General features: G+C 33.0%; 3 protein-coding genes across 3 annotated transcripts in view; 1 reads left to right on the top strand and 2 right to left on the bottom strand.

The window, feature by feature from the left end:
- The window catches only part of LOC133190446 (charged multivesicular body protein 5-like), a 445,151-nt gene extending 440,323 nt beyond the window's left edge, over nt 1-4,828 (top strand). The window contains exon 2 of the mRNA XM_061326092.1: nt 3,571-4,828. Coding sequence (XP_061182076.1) covers nt 3,593-4,258 — 666 coding nt within the window. The 5' untranslated portion in view covers nt 3,571-3,592 and the 3' untranslated portion in view covers nt 4,259-4,828. The remainder of the gene's footprint in view (nt 1-3,570) is intronic.
- On the bottom strand, nt 609-3,402 carry LOC133190443 (actin-binding protein IPP-like). Its single transcript, XM_061326087.1, has 2 exons — nt 3,305-3,402; nt 609-2,824 (listed from the first exon to the last, which is right to left on the bottom strand). The coding sequence occupies exon 2, from the start codon at nt 2,811-2,813 to the stop codon at nt 1,029-1,031; it is 1,785 nt and encodes a 594-aa protein (XP_061182071.1). The 5' UTR covers nt 2,814-2,824; nt 3,305-3,402; the 3' UTR covers nt 609-1,028.
- A 3,422-nt stretch (nt 4,829-8,250) lies between the features above and the next one.
- Nucleotides 8,251-16,610, bottom strand: LOC133190447 (ubiquitin-conjugating enzyme E2 S-like). The gene is made up of 5 exons (XM_061326093.1): nt 16,501-16,610; nt 15,923-16,070; nt 13,215-13,405; nt 9,689-9,825; nt 8,251-9,344 (listed from the first exon to the last, which is right to left on the bottom strand). The coding sequence occupies exons 1-5, from the start codon at nt 16,507-16,509 to the stop codon at nt 9,203-9,205; spliced, it is 627 nt and encodes a 208-aa protein (XP_061182077.1). The 5' UTR covers nt 16,510-16,610; the 3' UTR covers nt 8,251-9,202.
- Between the last annotated feature and the right edge of the window lie 2,920 nt (nt 16,611-19,530).

The following is a 19,530-nucleotide window of genomic DNA, read 5'->3' as shown; positions in this document are numbered from 1 at the left end:
TGTGATGAAACTATCACTTAAGTTTCACCTTTTCTGGTCCTGTGGTTCTAAAGAAGACTTTTAAAAGATGCCATTCAATTTTCACCAATCCTTAATTGTCTCTCCTTGAAAGAGGGTGTGGCCCTTCATTTGAACAAACTAGAGTCCCCTTCACCCAATGATACTTTGTGGCAAGTTTGCTTGAAACTGGCCCTGTGGTTCTGGAGAAGAAAAGTTAACAACGACAACAATGGACAAAGCTCACCTGAGCCTTTGGCTTAGGTGAGCTAAAAAGACACACCGTTTTGATCAACTAAGTATTATATGAATTCAATGCATTGCTTTTTAAATGACTGTCTAGTATTGGGAGGAAAAAACACAACGTGAGGCAATTTCTTTTGAACCAGGGATGTATATACGTACCTGATCACAATCTTTGCATATTATTTCACAAAATTATTGTTGCCTTGACATTTTAAGAACACATTTCACAAGTTTTATTATTCCAATTTAAATGTTTGTATACCCATCATGGTTCAAGCCTGAACCTGCAGTTGGAGGGGGGTGTCTATAAATCTGAACAGTCTCTTTATTTATTACATGTATCTATGTAAGAAGATTTCACAAATAAATCTGTTCTGGTAATTATAAAGTTGGACTGCTGTTTATGAGAATAAATAATATCAATAAATCATTGACACCTTATACCATAAAAATATCAAAGATGTCAAAATATCAGAGTTGATTGGAGACTTAAAATCCATAATTTTATAACATCAATAACTTCTACTTGTAATACATCCTTTTTTCAGCCTTTCATTTTGTTTTTGATTAAAATAAGAAAAGTCAAAGAAAAAATTCATACAAAATTGTGTTGTTCTTTATCTCCTTCACATCATAAAGTATTTTTAAATGGAAGATCTGTACTTCAAAATTTGAATGTGTTTATGGATGACATTTGAGTGATGATCTCTAAAAACAAAGCCAAAAAATGTTCGGTAAGGACTGAAGCTGTATTTAGCTAGACCATTGCCATCCCATCAGAGGAGCTAAGAACTAAGACTGTCAATACTATCATATGGCTCACAGTAACTTCCAGAAGCAAGGCTTTCTTCTCCGTTGTCATTTGTAAATCTTATAGGTTTCCACTGAACTATTTTCATACACCTATACAATTCTGATGGAACAAATATCTGGCGAGAACTTACTGATTCTTCTTTGTTTGTGAGATCTAACGCTGGCACTCCATCTGGCTCAAGTGGACTTCCCACAAATAGCAAAGAGGATTTAAATTTGACAACATCTTTGCATTCTTTAGCATAATTTGATTCATAAAATTCTTCAAGTTCCAGAGTTTGTGGGTTGAAATGATGGATACTGCCATCCACCAAACTTGTTACATAAATGTCCTCTCCCTGTCCCACAACTCTCACATGTTCTCTTGTGAATAAGTCGTTACATTTATAAGATATCAGAGTTGTCTCCCCTGTGGATGGATCAAAGCACTGGAACTTCTGACACAGAATGTCCATACTGTCATTAAACCCCCCAAAGATGTAAAGTTTATCATTTGAATTGATAGCCGTAGCGTCCTGGACCCCTTCTAAAAGTTTTCCACAATTTCTCCAAGATTTATCAGCAAAGCAGTATTGATCAATTCTGTTACTGGCTTTGCAGGTGATGTTATCAATCCCTCCAAAAACATACACACTGTCTTTCACTGCAATCATACCCATGTGTTTTCTAGGCAATAATTCACAGTCTACAATTTTCTGCAGATTCAACTCCAGAAAGTCAAATACAAAAAGATTCCCAAAATAATCTGCCATAACTATGGACGACTCTCCATAATTGCAGAAAATTTTGCAAAATGGAAGCTCGGATAAAGGAAATCCATAAGCATCAAATATTTGCAGTTTTTCAGAATCTGACAAAAATGACCTGGTGGCACCTATTGTGATAAAATTCAGCTCCTTGTTTGGAGATCTAAAGTCAGATATAAGTTCTATCTGGAGGGAAGGATCATTGTGATAATTTTCTGTCAGTTGGAATATCTCTTCCAAGCTCTTCTGTACATTTTTCATCTCCTTATACTTGTGTTTGATAAGGTCTAAAAATTGATCCTGCAGATGGACGACATGTTCTTTGTTGATCATTGGAAAGTGGATGACAGACAGGATTTCTTTTACTTCATCCTCTTCCAGATTGCCAACTCTAGCTGTGAGGTAGTTGAGAACTGCCACCCCAACCCAGTATTCTTCAACTTGGAGATCCTTATTTTCAAGAATAGACAGGAAAGTCTCAACACTGAAGGCACTAAATTCTTCACTAGAGGCTAAATCCACAAAGTTTGTCATGATAAATTTTTCACAGCTGCCCTTTAACATGACATATGATGGATCTTGTTGAGAAATCTCATAATAGTTACACACTGAGTTGACAGCAAGTTGGGTTGTGCTGATTTCTGTTTCACATATCATTTGCAAACTTTCAATCTGAAAATAAGTTGAGGCATGCAGAAGATCTTCCCATGTATTAACAAACCGGGAATTTCCCTCTCCTAAGGTATATATGAAGAGTAGACAGTCTTTCATGATACTTGGTGAGAAACCATTAATTGTAATAGTTTCCTCAGTACTTTCTCTCATTCCGGCTGAAAACATGCGACTGAAATATGGCGACATGCTACTCAGGATTACCCTATGGCACTTGAATGATTCATTTTCTACTTTTATAGTGACATCTGTAAATTGTTCTGAATCGAGGAACTCTTTTAATCCTGTTCGAAAATCCCTCAAGATTGATGCTTCTATGCTATACTGCTCTGTAGGCATGATTTCTGATCCTAAAAGAAAAGGAACATTGCATTTATGTCAACTGCAACTGACAATAGCAAGGCTAAAAATAATTTTATATTGTGGAGAAAGCTGTTGCATATTGAGAACCAATTGTACCATAATCTGTAAAAACTAAGAAAACTGCAAAACCGATCATTTTTCTTTCCATGCAGGACAGTTCCTATACTAGAATTATAATAATAAACTATCTTGTACCATATTTATTTATATACATTACATACTAGCTGCAATAATGTAGCCCTCTCCATTTTTTTAGGGGGGGGGGGGATATCAGATAAGAAAAATCGGACAGCCCGGCTACATCATTGCAGCTAATTACATACATATACATTACATCTTCAAAGATATGCAAAATTTTACGCATTTAAACATTATGCACATTACAAGTTTTCCATGCCAATCATGGTTTGGTTTGACATGATAAACACGTATCATTGTATGAATGTTTGCTTTAAATAAAATCATACCAAATTAACAGCCCTGTAGTACGGTGCACGATATTTTTAAGCTCTTCGTATAAGAATCCATTTATTCTTCACAGGACATGGGGCAGTGGCCATTGAAGTTGAAGATCAAGATGAAGATGTTGACAACACATGTTGGTAAAAGCGTCTTATTTACTTTGAATGAAAATAAACAAACACTCAAATGATGATGAATAGGAAGTTTAGAAATACTACACTTCCGGTTAACTTTTTGACGCATTTTCACCTGATAATATACAACAAAAAAGAACCCAACAGAATTGAGAGAAAATGAATCGTCTTTTCGGAAGAGGTAAAGAAAAACAACCACCACCAAATCTTACTGACTGTGTAAACAGTATCGATAGCAGAGGGGAATCAATCGACAAAAAGATAGGAAGACTAGATGCAGAACTGAAAAAATACAAAGATCAAATGAAGAAAATGAGAGATGGGCCGTCCAAAAACATGGTGAAGCAGAAGGCTCTCAGAATTCTTAAGCAGAAGAGAATGTATGAGAATCAAAGAGATAATCTGATGCAGCAGTCCTTTAACATAGAACAGCAGAACTACGCTATCCAGTCACTAAAGGATACCAAAACAACAGTAGATGCTATGAAAGTTGGTGTAAAAGAATTCAAGAAGGCTTACAAACACGTGAACATTGATCAAATTGAAAATTTACAGGATGATATGGAAGATTTAACAGAGCAGGCAAATGAGATTCAAGAAGTAATGGGTAGAAGTTATGGCATGCCCGAAGTTGATGATGATGAATTGGAAGCAGAGTTGGATGCCTTGGGTGATGACCTTGCTCTCGATGAAGATTCCTCGTATCTTGATGATGTGGCTCTACCCAGTGTTGCAACAAGTGAACCAGGTGCAGAAAGCATGAAAGAGGGAAATGTACCTGTTGATGAATTTGGACTGCCACAGATTCCACAAACGGCAAAATAAACACCACAAAGTGAACAAACCATAAAATCATTAAGCTAAATTATTTGTGATATATATACATGCTTTTGTGTTGTATTTGAACTGAGTTTGGATGATTATTGTACTTCTTTTTCTTATAATATAGGTGTTTGTTAAATTTTATTTCAAATAAATACACTGAAGTATATGTAGTTTTATATGTACATAATGTAAAAGTAATTAGTTATTATCATAGAAGTGTATTTTCTACATTTTTGATTCTCTTGTTGTTACCCATTATCTGAAAGCAATGAAAGACTAGTCCAAAGTTATATGTGATTAAATGATAAGCTTTTAAACTCAAAACCACATTTTAGGAGGGGAATGGGGCCTGCACATTATGTATGATTGTATTACAGTAGACTGTCATTTATTAGTAAAAACTTAATGTTATTCAGCTCTGACTGGTATGACACATAACTCTTCGAACCTAAAGCTGTAATGTTCAGTCATAGTCTAACATTTGACTGTAATATATAGGTAAAATTAATATCCATCTGTGTTAGCAGTGATTATCCTACATTCATTTAGTGAATAAAATGTTTCTTCCAATGATGTTTTTAGTGTGAAAAAAATTTAAGCAGTCACATATTGGGATTAAAGCTGGACCAATGAATGATAGACTATGTGAAGATAGATTCAATGAAAGCAGCAGTTATAACTCATGAAGGCCAGAAATTAGAAGTGCATGTATATAATTATATGTCTCTTAAGTATTTGTCTGATGTAAACTCTGCACATTCTCGATTTCTTCTCTATTTAGCAATTTCAACAAACCATACATGGGTAAAGAGGATTCAATGTCAATTTGATTAGAATTATGTGAGAACTAATTTTTAAAAATTTCTTCTCAAGAAACTCAGTACCACAAGTGGTTATATTTATATGCAACCATTTCCAAGTAGTGTAGATTCAAATCAAGGCCCATCTGGCTAGGGTTGGACCACAACTTTTTTTTCTTTTTTCCAAAAACAATATAGCAACATTTTCATGTAGTGTAACTCCAGTTTGTTTGAATTGTGGTCCCCATGGGCTATGTTCAATGTTTGAAATAACTGTGCAGCTGATCACCAGAGATGCATTAATTTCGCTACAGGTCATTAAATTTGCCTGTATTTATGCCCTGGGCTGACGTGTTAAAATTTCCACTAATTAAACGTTTACATTGATAAATCTGTCACAAATTGACTAGCTCTATGAAGCGTAAAAAGTGAAGTGAAAGAGCTTGTCAGTCTATATATGTTATGCTGACTCAGTCCTATAGTCACTTCAAAAGAGCCTAGATGTCTTTTGAATGACTTTTTAGGATTGCAACTTGTCAACTGCTTGCAAGGCAGATGATGTTATGACATATGGTTTAACTAATGTAATAAAAATTTTTGAAAAAGGCTATACTTTTCTCAGGTTAGTAGATCTTTAGCAGGACTTTTAGCGGCAGTCAGCTCTGCTTTTACATTGATCATCAAACACTCCAAGCCTAGTATGTTGGAGCCTTAATGGGGGGGGGGGGGGGGGGGGGGGGCTTAAAGTTTTAAACAGGAATATATTGAGTTGTGTTAGTGTAAGTCAACAACATGTAGAGTTGACATACTCATATTTTTTTTTTAAATTCAAATTGTCAAAATTGAGGACTTATAAATCTTTACACTTGTAATGAACTTTAAGTACATTCGCAACATAGTTTGAACTTTATTGTCTTTTTCCCTGGAGTTGAAGAGTTCCAATACTTAAAGGAACTGTGTGCTACATTAAAATGTCTATTTATGCTGTTGTACACTTCTTCTAAAACAAGTCTGGATAAACAAAACATCTAGAATATATGTTTAGTAATTTTTGTATATTTTTCTTTGAATTATACCAGAATTTTCATCAATTGATATCTTTTCAAAATCCCTGGTAATGCATGTTGATTTTTTTGTCTTCGAACATTTGATGGCACTATAATCTTAATTTAAGAATATCTTGAAAAATTATCAGTAGGTAAGGTATGTTGTGTATGTCTTTAAGATAGGTAATTAGCCAGTTCTATCTTCTGTCATTCCATTTTATCATAGGTTGACAAATTGGATTAATTCGAAATTCCTTCCTGTATATTGCAGTTAAAAATGAACAAATTCCAACCAAACACTGTGATTTGCAATTCAAAAGGTGGCCACTTGCAAGAAACAAACACATATAGTTTAATTCAAAAGAACTGCCATCTTGTGAAAAGAATTGCAAAGAAGCAGAAATTTTAAAAGGGATAAAATTTTGTTGATTTTTGATCTAAATTGATTTTGTGGAGACTAATTTTCCTTTAAATTATTTCAAAAATAACCATTTTGAATATATAAACATATAATATTTTTTTTAAATGTTTAGGATTTAATTTGTTGATTCAATTAAGTTACAAATGAAATTGAATCCCTACCAATATTTTAGCTTTTACAGTATAATTATAATTTCCAGTCTCTGATATATGCGATTTGAGAGAAGGTTGTAATACTTGTAGTTGTTAGCAATTCTGAGACAAGTGACAAACAAGTGAGCAACAATATGACAATCCATAGCATTATAAAGTCCCAAATAACATTTAATATTATATAAAAAGATTGTTTTCATAATTTATATTAGCTGAAAGGACGTCACGATATTCAACCTTTTGTTGATACTGACGCAAAAAGCATCAGTAGGGTATGACATCGCAAGAGTCACCATTTCTATACTGTAATAAGCATCAACGGTTGCACTAAAGTTACGCAGACCGTGATGTTATAAGAACTGTATGTTTTTATCACTGTGACGTAATGACAGCCAAGTCTGTTCAGTTAGAATTGTTTCAGATTATTCACTTTGAGTAATTATAAAACTATTATGAACTTAGTGAATGGTGAATATGTGTTTATAAGGATTAATGTCAAGTGATTATTGACCGAAATTGACTGACAGAAAGTGATAGCTACCGAGCTTGCGAGGTCACTATCATTTTCTCTGTCTGAGGTCAATAACACTTGAAAATGGGTCCTTATAACCACTTATCAACCTACACTGAAGTCCATGATTGTATAACTTCTTAGTCGTATGACCTTGACCTTGTAAAAAACAACCTTGACTAAGAATCACAAAAGACCTTGATCACAGGCAATATTTGAGCTAAGTAGGACCTCCTGTTTTGTCTTCAATTAAGACCTTCAGAATTTGACATTCTAAACTCTGTGACCTTGTCTAAATGACCTTTGTTCAGGGTCATGACATATCCTATAATCATAATCAATCGCAACTTGCACTTGAATGTTACACCCCCTCTGGTCACAAGCAACTTTTGTGTCTAGTATAATCTACTACAGTACCATTTTTCTCCATTTCATAGTTCTGATCAAAGCAAGAATTTTATCTTTCTAAAGCCATTGACCTTGCAAATTACCCTGGGTTTAAGTTGGGACATATATATCACAATCTAATTAAAATTAGACATTTCATCTCACTCTTCATTCATTATTTGTTGCTTATGAGCGAAAGGTAGATATATTAGAGTGAGATGAAAGGTCCAATTAGATTTGGACATATCTATGAGTCACAAATAACCTTTGTCTCAAGCATCAGCTTCTAATGTTTCTCCATTTAAAAATTGTTTCTTGACAATAATTCCGTACGTGTGACCTTGTCCAAAATGACCATGGCTCAATATCAGCTTTCAATGTTTCTATATTTCAGAGTTGAGGCTCTTGACAATAGTTTTGTACTTTTACACCTGTTACCTTGACCTTGTCCAAAATAACCTTGGTATGGGGTCAAAACACCTTTTACAGCAACTGTATTCTGTCATCCATTCATGACAACTTTCCATTTTGAGAGCTGTTGAAAAAGTACAAATGTGAGATAAGATAGGGATATAAACATTTCCAATCTTCATTGAAAAATGAACATATCTGCAGGCACGCATCGATTTCTAGTCATGCAGATCTGAATGTTTTTAATAAATCTGAATACATACAAAAGTTTATTGACATTTATTTGACACATATATATTACTCACGTATTTAAATGATTCTGGGACAAAGAATATCACAAAATGTTCACAAAGCACATGCAAGGGTAAAATAAAGATAAAACATAAAAATTAATAACATTTATAAAATAAATAACCTTTTTGTACACATTGAAATAAAGAAATGTTTCTACACCGTCAGAATTGACCTTTCTAAACAATATTCGAGGTTTGAATTTATACAATTAGGGGTAGTATCGGTACTTTGAGCACCATTACAGACATTGCTCACTTTCAGAGAAACTTTCATTCTTTCACTTGACCGAGTGGTTTTACACAATTCAAGTACAAATAATTCAGAAATAAACAACACCAACACAACATTGTGAGAATGCACAAATAAATTTTAGTTGTGCATTCTCACAATGTGTTGGTGATCTGTTTTTTTCTTGTAGTTTATAAGTTAGATCCAGGCCTTATTGAATATCATATCCACTTGTGAGAATTTTCACCTTTAAGGTTCTGGTTTCCACTTTTGACTTTGTGTTGTAATTAGTAAATATTTAAAAAAAAAAAAAACTTCTGGAAAAAAGAGGGCTACATTTCTAGCATTTCTTTCATTTGTCATATTTGTCAAAAACTGGCAAAAACTCTCATAAACAAAACTCTAAAAAAAAAAAAAAAAAAAACACCATTCAACATACATGGAACAGGTTCACCTTCACAAAACTGGGGATAGCTTAACTACACCTCAAATACCATAAATATATGTACATTGAAGCTACACTTGTATTCACCGGCATGCAGCTACCCCCAGTCGGCAATCTCTGGGAACCAGGAAACATGTTAATACATGAAATGTGGCTTGCTGTTTCAAACAACCTTGCAATGAGTGTGTAATGGAAATGGCTGTGATAAAGAAGTCTCTCAGATGTACGCTCTTCCTAATGTTTTTTCTGTCATAACCGCTTTAGGACCTTCTTCTTTTCCTTTTTCTTCTTATCTAAAACATTTTTGTCACCAGCATGTTTCTTGGCCAATGGTCCTTCCTGGCTGTTTTTGCTTGATTCTGCTAATATTCCTGCTGTATCCTTTGAAGTTCTACAAGAATCAAAAAGTTCCGCATTAGTGTTTTTAACAGATAAAAGTCTTGACACCCTGAATATAAAGACAGCAAGGCTTGTACCATTGGAATAACATGTAGTTCAAGACAGTAGATCTTAACTTTATTCAAGTAGGAGTTACTGTGACACATTTAAATTATGGCAGATGGATAAAATTTTGTACATGTCTGGGTATGACTTGTTAGCTTACTCTAATTTTAGTGTTTATTTCTTAGTGTAATTTTGACACTTACTTTGAGGCTTTGGCATGTATTTCTGTGTATAACTTGTTAACTTACTCTAATGTTAGTGTCTATTTCTTTGTGTATTTTTCACACTTACTTTGGAGGTTTGGCATGTATTTCTGTGTATAACTTTGCTCTCATTGAGTAGTCTTCATACTGTTCCAGTAGGAGTTTCCCTGCTTCCTCATTTAATGCAGACTCGGGATTTGGTACTATTAATAAACATTTTATTGTCTGAAAAAAAAAAGAAAGACGGCATTATTAAAATTCAACATATGAAAAATTTTTTCAGAACTCCCAAATTTTCTTGCTAACAAGGGTGTGTCCACCAGCAAGTCCACAGACACACAGTTTTTGACAAAGTCCCAAATAATTTTGCTGCATCTATTACGCAGATTTTTGCTTTAATGAGAACCCTATAATAATGAACCAAAATGTTTCCACTCATCCTGGACAGGTTAAAATTAGCTTGATACAGGTGGGTGCCTCTTTTCTCTGATAATGAGTAAAACTTTTCCCATGTTGCTGCAATATTTCCACTGGGTTAACACCAAATCAAAACTCTATATCATGGATGAGCCATAATTTATAATCTATTATTAAGGAATAACTGTCTAATTTTTTGGTTTCATGATGTGATCAATCGATTGGCTTGTGTGATAATTAGCATAAACGCCGAAGGCGTTTATGCATAAAATTATCACGCAAGCCAATCGATTGATCATCATCATGAAACCAAAAAATCTGACAGTTATTCCTTATATTTACATGCTCTTGGTTCTGCAAATTCACGTGCTACAAGCCCCATTTCTGTCTCTATTTGTCACATGATTTTTTTTCACCACGCCTATCGATGAACCAGTAGATTTATGTAGAAATAAAGTATTTTTACTATTCGAAATGTTATCTCGGACAAAGACATTGGAAATGTAAATATTGAAGCATCAAGTCAAAATGCATCAAGGAATGGGGTACATTGAATCTAAGAAATGTAAAGGATAAGAATATGCCAGTGCTCAGACAAAAGTGTAATGGACTTCTGCCATTTGGAATTTTAGGATGGATAATACATGTACTCCAAAATGAAAACTCTTTCTTTATTACATTTTCAATAGCGAAATATTTATTGAATGAAAGTGATATTCTTTCACAGTGTGAAAGAATACCAAAATGATATTCTGTCACAGTGTGAAAGGATATCAAAGTAACGTAAGTAAAAATGATTTCTGACCTGTCATAAGAAAGAAATAGTAACTAAACCATCTTGATAGAGACTAAAACTGTAAATATCCTCCCCAATATATAAAGGATATTCATATTTTGTTGTTGGATATGGAATTTATTTCAAGAGTGGGACAGGATTTTTTTTATATTTTCATGAGTGCAAAGCACAAGTGAACATATCAAACAAGATGTGTTTGTGAAACACTGATGCCCCCGTATGGCAGCTTATGGCGAAGGTTAAAGTTTCTTCAAATGCAAGTCAAAATCCAGGCGAAAAGATAAAAAATGTTGATACCCAAAGAAAGGTCTTGTCTCGAGGAATACACCTGTGAAATTTGAAAGACCTAGATACAATAGCTGCAATAATGTAGCCCTCTCCAATTTTTTTTTAATCTGATATTTTCAGGAGAGGGCTACAAGTCCACTGCATCTCCATAATGGTGCAAATATATTTTTTAGATACGGGCGACTGCAGGCAAAATAAATTGTTTTTGCATTCAACTTCCTTCCAATGAGACGGAATTTTTATTCACTATCAACATCATAGCCCTTTATACGCGAAAACCAAGTAAAATAAATCTGCGTGTTTAACAGTCCTTCTCCTCAGCAGCCATGACAGTTTCTCGTGTGATGTACTGAGACTTGCGCTTGAAATTTATAATCACTTGATAAAGTAAATGTCGGAGTTGATAAATGTTTGTGTTGTATGATATCACTAAACATCGATAAATAAAAGCATTCCATGTGATATTTTTTTCATAAACAGTGATATTTATACTTAAAATAAGGGAAATTATAAACGATCCGCTCCCCTAGATCCCGAATTCTCATTGGTTGTCCCAAAATAAAATCAATCAAGGTCAGTAAACATGGCGGATAAATTCAAGTTATGATGTTGACATACACGAAAAATAACCAATATACGGATTGTTCTGAATATTTTTGGATCAATTCATGTCTTGCATAACTACTTTTTATGAGTTCAGGTAAGATATGTTAATAAAATACCCACTTACTGATAATTTGAGCCGAAATCTGTGCGGTAGTGAATCACTTCCGCACTTGCACCATTACGGAGATCCTAAGGAGTTGTAGCCCTCTCCAAAGAAAAAAAAAAAAATTGGAGAGGGCTACATTATTGCAGCTATAGATACAACTGTTCAAAAGTATGGTGAAGGTTACAGTTTTTTAAATAAAAGTCAAACGTCAAGGTCAAGGTCAAAGTGGTTGGTATCCAAAGGACTTGTCACAAGGATTACATATGTGAAGTATGAAAGCCCTAGCACCAACCATTCAAAAGTTATGGCCAAGGTTAAAGTTTTTCAAAAGTAGGTCAAACTCCTAGGTCAAGGTCAAAGGGTCAAAGTGGTTGGTATCCAAAGGAAGGTCTTGTCACAAGGATTACATATGTGAAGTATGAAAGCCCTAGCATCAACCATTCAAAAGTTATGGCCAAGGTTAAAGTTTTTCAAAAGTAGGTCAAACTCCTAGGTCAAGGTAAAAAGGTCAAAGTGGTGGTTGGTATCCAAAGGAAGGTCTTGTCGCAAGGATTACATATATGAAGTATGAAAGCCCTAGCTCCAACCATTCAAAAGTTATGGCCAAGGTTAAAGTTTTTCAAAAGTAAGTCAAACTCCTAGGTCAAGGTCAAAGGGTCAAAGTGGTTGATATCCAGAGGAAGGTCTTGTCACAAGGAATACACATGTGAAGTTTGAAACCCTAAGCACCAACTGTTCAAAAGTTATAACCAAGGTTAAAGTTTTTCAAAAGTAGGTCAAACTCCAAGGTCAAGGTCAAAAGGTCAAAGTTGTTGGTATCCAAAGGAAGGCCTTGTCACAAAGAATATACACGTGAAGTTTGAAACCCCAAGCACCAACTGTTCAGAAGTTATGGCCAAGGTTAAAGTCTCATAAAATTTTGCAAAAGTGGGTCAAACTCCAAGGTCAAGGTCAAAAGGTCAAATATGATGGTACCAAAAGAAAGGTCTTGTCACAAGGAATACACATGTGAAATATGAAAGTCATAGCTTCAACCAATCAAAAGTTATGGGCAAGGTTAAAGTTGACAACAGACAAACAGACAAACAGACAAACGGACAAACAGACAAACAGACAGACAGGACAAAAACAATATACCCCCGGGATCTTTCGATCCGGGGGCATAAAAATTCTGTCTCACGAGTGAAATAAATTCCATATCCAACTACAAAACATTGAATTTTCTGTTTATTACATTTTCTTTGATTTCTCTTTGCCTCTGTCTTTTCTTAACACAGTGTCAAAGGCTATGACCTCATAGTTGAGTGGTTGAGACATCATAGCTTAGCAATTGTGAGATTGAAAACATTTTAACATGGATTTTAGATATCATGATCAGATATCATCCTGAATGGCACCTACCAATAATATATGTTTAATTCCAAGTTCTGCCTTCCAGTCTTTTTTCAAAGTGTTCACACAAATTTCACCGTTACTTGCAACATTTGGGTGAAAAATTTTTGTTACAAAGAATCCTTTTGGGGGTTCAGATGGAAAGTTCTTTCCCAGCACAAGTTTCATCCTGAATAAACCTCCTGCATATGGAGTTCCAGCTGGAAAATGAAAGAAAAGAAGTGAATGATATATTATACACTTCTGTTTTCATCTTAGCAGATGTATTGTAATGCTTCAATCAAACTGATATAACAGAGTTAATGTGACTTTTTCTGTAACCATGATATTAGGTTTAAGAAAATAATATGCTCACTATTACATGCTAATTAAAAAAAGGTCAGTACATGTGTAGGTAGGATCTAATTTTATTTTGTATGTTGAAATATAAAAAAAAATTGGCCATATATAAATCTTACTTTTTCTCCATGCAAAATTTTTTCCCATCTACCCTACAGCTCTCATATAAAACAAAAAATTCTGAGGAAAACCTATAGACATGCAATTTCAGTACATGTATTGTGTGTCAAAAAAGAAATTTGGATTGGCTCATAAATCTAGAGTCAGTTTAGGATTATTTTGTGGAATTGAAAATGCATTCACAAGAAAAAAAACATAGTTAAGTACATGCAGTACTCTGCAATTGGACTTGAGAGTAGAATCTAATTTTGTGGAATACAGTGAGCCTTATGAAAGGCTATCTCCAAATCTTCAAAGATTCCCCCTTCTTTCACCTGTTATCAGCAGTGCAGTGCAATTAGATACTGCTTTTCTTTTTATATATGAGAAGTGAGGTTGTACATAATATAGAAATTGAAATTCTGACTCAAATTTCCCTTTTAATTGGAAAAAAAGAGAACTGCAACAACTCTTGTGAAATAGTTTTGCTTATTGAAGTTGACACATTTTATTAAAAGGGTAATGGAAAAGGCTCGCAAATCTTTTATATGTCAAAAGATTACGGTGATATAAATCCAATACCAATCGCATCTTCTTGGGACTTTCCGGCAAGCTCGGAAAAACACCTTGAATGTACTTTCATCACCCATTGTTAAAAATTTTATACAAAATGAAGTCATTTCCTACTTATAAAATTACTAAACAGACAGAGTTGAAAGTCCCTTCTGTGGTATATTTTAGGTAATATCTTTACATTCAATGAAGACTCTACAGACAAGTGGTCTCCCTCAGCGTTTTTTTCCTTATATAACCAGTGTGCAAAACTAATCTGGAGAATGAAATAGCCCATTGGACTATCTGATTTTAAATTGGGATAGACCGTAGACAAATGGGACTGTCCAACATGTCCATAGAAAGTAAACTTGAAAAAAATGTGCACTTGTTATTGTTAATAATTGTTTTTTTTTTAATCTATTCATTTATATTCTTATTGAAGTAACTGCTATATATTTTCATTATTATCTAGTGAAAATTAAATATAATCATGCAGTGTTCGTGCATTTCACACCTAAAAAAACTGTACCATTATTCAGACTCGTCGTATATGAACTTCACTCTGCAGACCAGCTAATATTTGTGAAAGACATGAACTCTAATTTCATCTTTATAGCTTTCCCTTTTTTCGGATTCATTATTTTATTTTCAATTTTTTTGGTTGTCTTTTTGTTTATTCATTTTGTTTTTTAATGCCATGCTTCCCGCAGTCAGGAATTGTAGCATGCCTGATATACACAAACAGCAAGCATCGGGTAAAAATAGTACACCGCTAATTCATCGAAAGATGCACAATGTTAAAAATTAATAAGTAAAGAGATTTAACAACAGTACTTTTACCATGTAAAATATAAAAGTATTAAATTATTTTTTCACAATTATTTTGTTTATAATTACATGTTAAAAATACAAAATGGTCATTCTTGTTCAATCTCATTTTACCCATGGCCAAAATTGGGATAGACAATTCAGTCTGTTTCAATTAGGTTGACTGATATCACTTCCGCCTAAATCGAATTTCAAAGTAGAGATTAGTTGTAATATGGCGGGACCTGTGGTATAGAAAGCGTAGCGTCATACATTTTGACAAATTGAAAGCATGAAAATGCGAAAACAAGGGACATTGATATGAAAAACAATAAATACTTGATGTTTATTCTTTAAAACACGGAGTAATAGGTAATGAGGTCGGAATAAATGCAAAATATGTGCCATTTGTTTAAATGACAGAAAATTCTCCTTTGTTCTACTTCGATGCTATTTTTCCCAATTGAACCAGTACCGGACCCTTTCCCAATGGGTAGAAAAAATCGCTGTCCCTTCATTTATTTCAAAGTTTATGGAAGGGGGGGGGGGTGTCATGGACGCCTTTGTGACACATTTCAGGTTTTTTTCTGCCTGCCAGAAAGGCCCAAGAAGTTGTGGTTGAGGCAATACAAGGCTACAAAATGTCCCCCATATCCATCCCTACCCATTAAATTAAACTTCTCACCACCACCACACAAAATGGGCGAAAGTTAAGACTTGGGTGAAAAAATATTTAAACTCTCATATTTATCGATAACTTTAAAAATTCTCAAGCTTTTTTTCCTTCAAAAGTTATAACTTATGAGGAAGGTAAAGTGTATGACACTGACAGATATACTAGTAAATGACAGATGGTTATAGACAGGATAAAAACAACATGCGTCCCGATCTCCGATCTTGGGCGCATAAAAACTCACAGGGTCCTTCTATTTGTGCCTGTATATCTGTTATATCTTCTTCGTTTGGAAATATCTTGATGCCTTCTGGTGGATCATTACATAGATCTGCTATTTCTTTAGACACTTGGCGGATTATTTGAGGAGATAGGTTTTCAACATTTGAGAACTGAAATAAAATTTTATAAAAACAATATAGAACTTAAAAATAGCTTACATAACATTTTATAATTCATATAAAATATATTCTATTCATAAAATTTGAAGAGAGAGGGAGATAAACCTTTTTACTCAGAGTCTAATACCATAACAATAAAAAATTAACACCTTAATTACAAACGATTAAAGTTTTGGGCATTTTTTTTTCAGCAAAATCATATTGTGGAGGAAAAATGTGGTATAATTTTTTCTGTACACTTAAGAAACCGATGAATTAGAGGACCAAAACATACGGATTCCGATCAAGCTTCATAGTTGAAATATTTGACATAGCTTATTTTATCATATTTAGAACAACATATCCGAATTTAAACAAAATATATTATCATACTACTGTTCATATACGTTCAAGCTTAGTTTCCTTTACGTTGTATACTCACAGAGGACATTGCTCTCGTTTTAAATACAAAATTTCTTTCAACTGTGTTGTCAATCGGTTTGAATATACAAATTTCGTAGTTGACCTAATTTTAAACTATCGAGGAATCTCGTTCAGACGAGAAAGGTTTATAGTTTTATATATAAAAAGAAAATAAATAACCAGTTATTGAGAAATTACAATTGTAAAACCTTTATAGATTCCCTTGTTTAATGTTATTTTTTATTTATTTATTTATTTATTTTACGAAATGTAAAATTTGGGGACAAACTAAATACCCGAATCATTAAAGACCTGTTGGCTAGACTGTTCAGACGACCTCGTCCAAAGAAAAATCGTGGCTATTTTTAATATATATGTTTATATATTAATAAATCATAAAAATGTAATGTACAATTCTTTGTACAAAAACATTTCATAAAAAAAAATATTTCTGACCACAAAAAAAAAGAATATCGGTTAGCTAACCAACTAGCAACTGATAGCTTTGTTTTTATGAATTAGCTTTCAGATATTTTAAAAATGACCGTTTGGAAAGGAGTTTTAACAAATAAGACTTATACTTTCCTATTATATTCTTCATTATGTATATCAAATGCATCACAATATTACCTGAAGCCGACAATTGTGACAAAATCAGGAAATGATTTTGATTAGAAGTTTCAATTCAGGTATCATAAAATATTTTTGGGTATCAGAAAATGAAAAGATTTTTGTGAGGCCAACTTTAAAATAATGTTAGTTTGCCCTCTCCTGACTCAGGATGAAAAATTGGGTCAGTAGGTAGGTGAGAAATTTTATTTCCCAGAAAATTTCAACAGCCATGTAGAATTTTCATTTCATTCTATTATCCGGAATGCATAAAAAGAATAATTGCTTCCTGGAGGTTTTAAGAAGTTTTGAGTCGGGCCTTTTTTAGCCAGTCGGTAGAGAGGGCAACGAAACAGTGTTTTAAAGATGGTCTGATAACAAAAATTCTATTTTCTGATATTAGAGAACCTTTAAATATATATATATATATATAGAGAGAGAGAGAGAATAATAGATCTAAATAAAGATTGAATTTCTGTTTAAAAAAAATAAATAAATGACTGCAGCAGTGTTTAATTTGTTTATATAAAGGATGGAAAATTTGAATGAATAATTACTACCTAAATATTGAAACAAAATGTGCAGTTTTTTATACATATGTGAAAAGTATTTTGTCATATGGAGCTGAAATATGAGGTTTTCACAAGGCCAAAGATGTTGAAAAAATACATAGTAACTTTTGTAAGAAAGTCTTAGGTGTGAAATTATGTACCCCAAACAATATGGTGTATTATGAATTAGGCAGATTACCTCTGTATCTTTCAAGGAAACTTCAGATTTTGAAATATTGGCTTAAACTTAAAAATACAAATAACTGTATATTAAAAGCATGTTATGAAGAAAGAGTAAGGAATAATGACAAATGGTTTGCTGAAATTAAGAATGAATTTGATAAGCTTGGTTTAAGTTATCTCCTGTTCCAAAACTTTGATACTCCTAGAGAATTTGTTATAGTTAAGCAAAGATTCTTTGATGTGTATATATAGCCAAGAAATCTTTCACAGTATTAAGATGTCTACTAAGGGACAGTTGTATCAACATATAAATTATAGATAGGGATGTCAATTTTGTCCATAATTCATATTCGAATATTCAATGAAAGTATTCGAATATATTCGAATATTCGATAAAATAAATAAAATTTAGTTAATTTCAAATGTACATCATTATACTCTCATGGCAGGTTTGCGTCGGTATTTGGAAGTAAAATTGGACATAGACTTTTGTAGGTGCACAATAAGGAATTCTACATTTGATATCTGTCAATGTTTGAAATAAATGATTGATTTAAGTGTATACAACCGAAATATAAATGTAACAAATAATATCTATACAAGTTCAAACCAACGAACCAGTCGTTTAACCAGGGGCAAGATTGTCGTTTACTCTTCAGATTCAAAAACACTTAATTAATTACAATTATCTGCTTAATAAAAGATATAATATAATCTTTGATACAATGTTTTGACAATATAAACAAACAATTCCATGGACAATTTTCCTAGGTCATTAATTTCCCGATTATGATTTTAAATTTTTAAAATTATATTTAACCCGAGATAATCAAGTAATTGATGCATTATTCTGAAATTGAGCCCTTTACAATATTACAGGCTGATTCTATCAAAGATGTAATTCAATAATCAATAAAAATTATTTTCATAAGTACATCCTTCACGTCTCTTAGACATTCAAGAAGGTTTCATTTCGTTGTCCTCGGTTCTAGATCCGATCATATTAAACTATACTGAAAGTACTTTTTGTATCATACATTAATAGTTCTTGTTTATTTCTATATACCTTACTATTTCTTTATACCTTACTCAAAATGAAAAAAAAATTGGAAGATCTATAAGATAAGAAAGTAGCGAAAGGAATCAGGGGATCGCTAGTAAATAAAACGGGGATAATTCCAGCACTGTTCTAATTAAAATTTATTACCTTTTTTGTGAAATCTGAAAACCACCGAATATTCGAATCTCAAATTCATATTCGAATATTAACTCATCGAATGAATATTCGAATGTTCGAATATTCGTTGACATCCCTAATTATAGACCATTTTGGTTTACAGTATTATTTATCAAAACCCATTAAACATGCATACAAAAAATGTATCACAAGTTTTAGACTGTCTAGTCATAATTTACGGGTTGAAGAAGGTAGATATATGTAAATGAAAATAGAAATAACAGAATATGTATATTATGTGTCTTGAATGATGTAGAAGATGAATTCCATTTTATATAATTAAAATGTCCTGTATATCATGATCTCAGAATACAATATATCAAACAGTATTATGTTAAAAAAAACCTAGTGTCTTTAAACTAATACAATTGTTAAGTGTTCAAAATGTCAAAGAAATGTCTAAATTGGGAAGATTTTTGTTCAGCGCTTCACAACGAAGATTAGAACTACTAAATTGTTTGTAGCATAT

Source organism: Saccostrea echinata, unplaced genomic scaffold (genome assembly GCF_033153115.1).
Source record: "Saccostrea echinata isolate AGI-Se365-2 ecotype Australia unplaced genomic scaffold, CSIRO_AGI_Sech_v1 ptg000022l, whole genome shotgun sequence".
NCBI classification, from domain to species: Eukaryota; Metazoa; Mollusca; class Bivalvia; order Ostreida; family Ostreidae; genus Saccostrea; species Saccostrea echinata.
The sequence above is the reverse complement of the archived record's forward strand: the minus strand, read 5'-3'. Positions and strand labels throughout refer to the sequence as shown.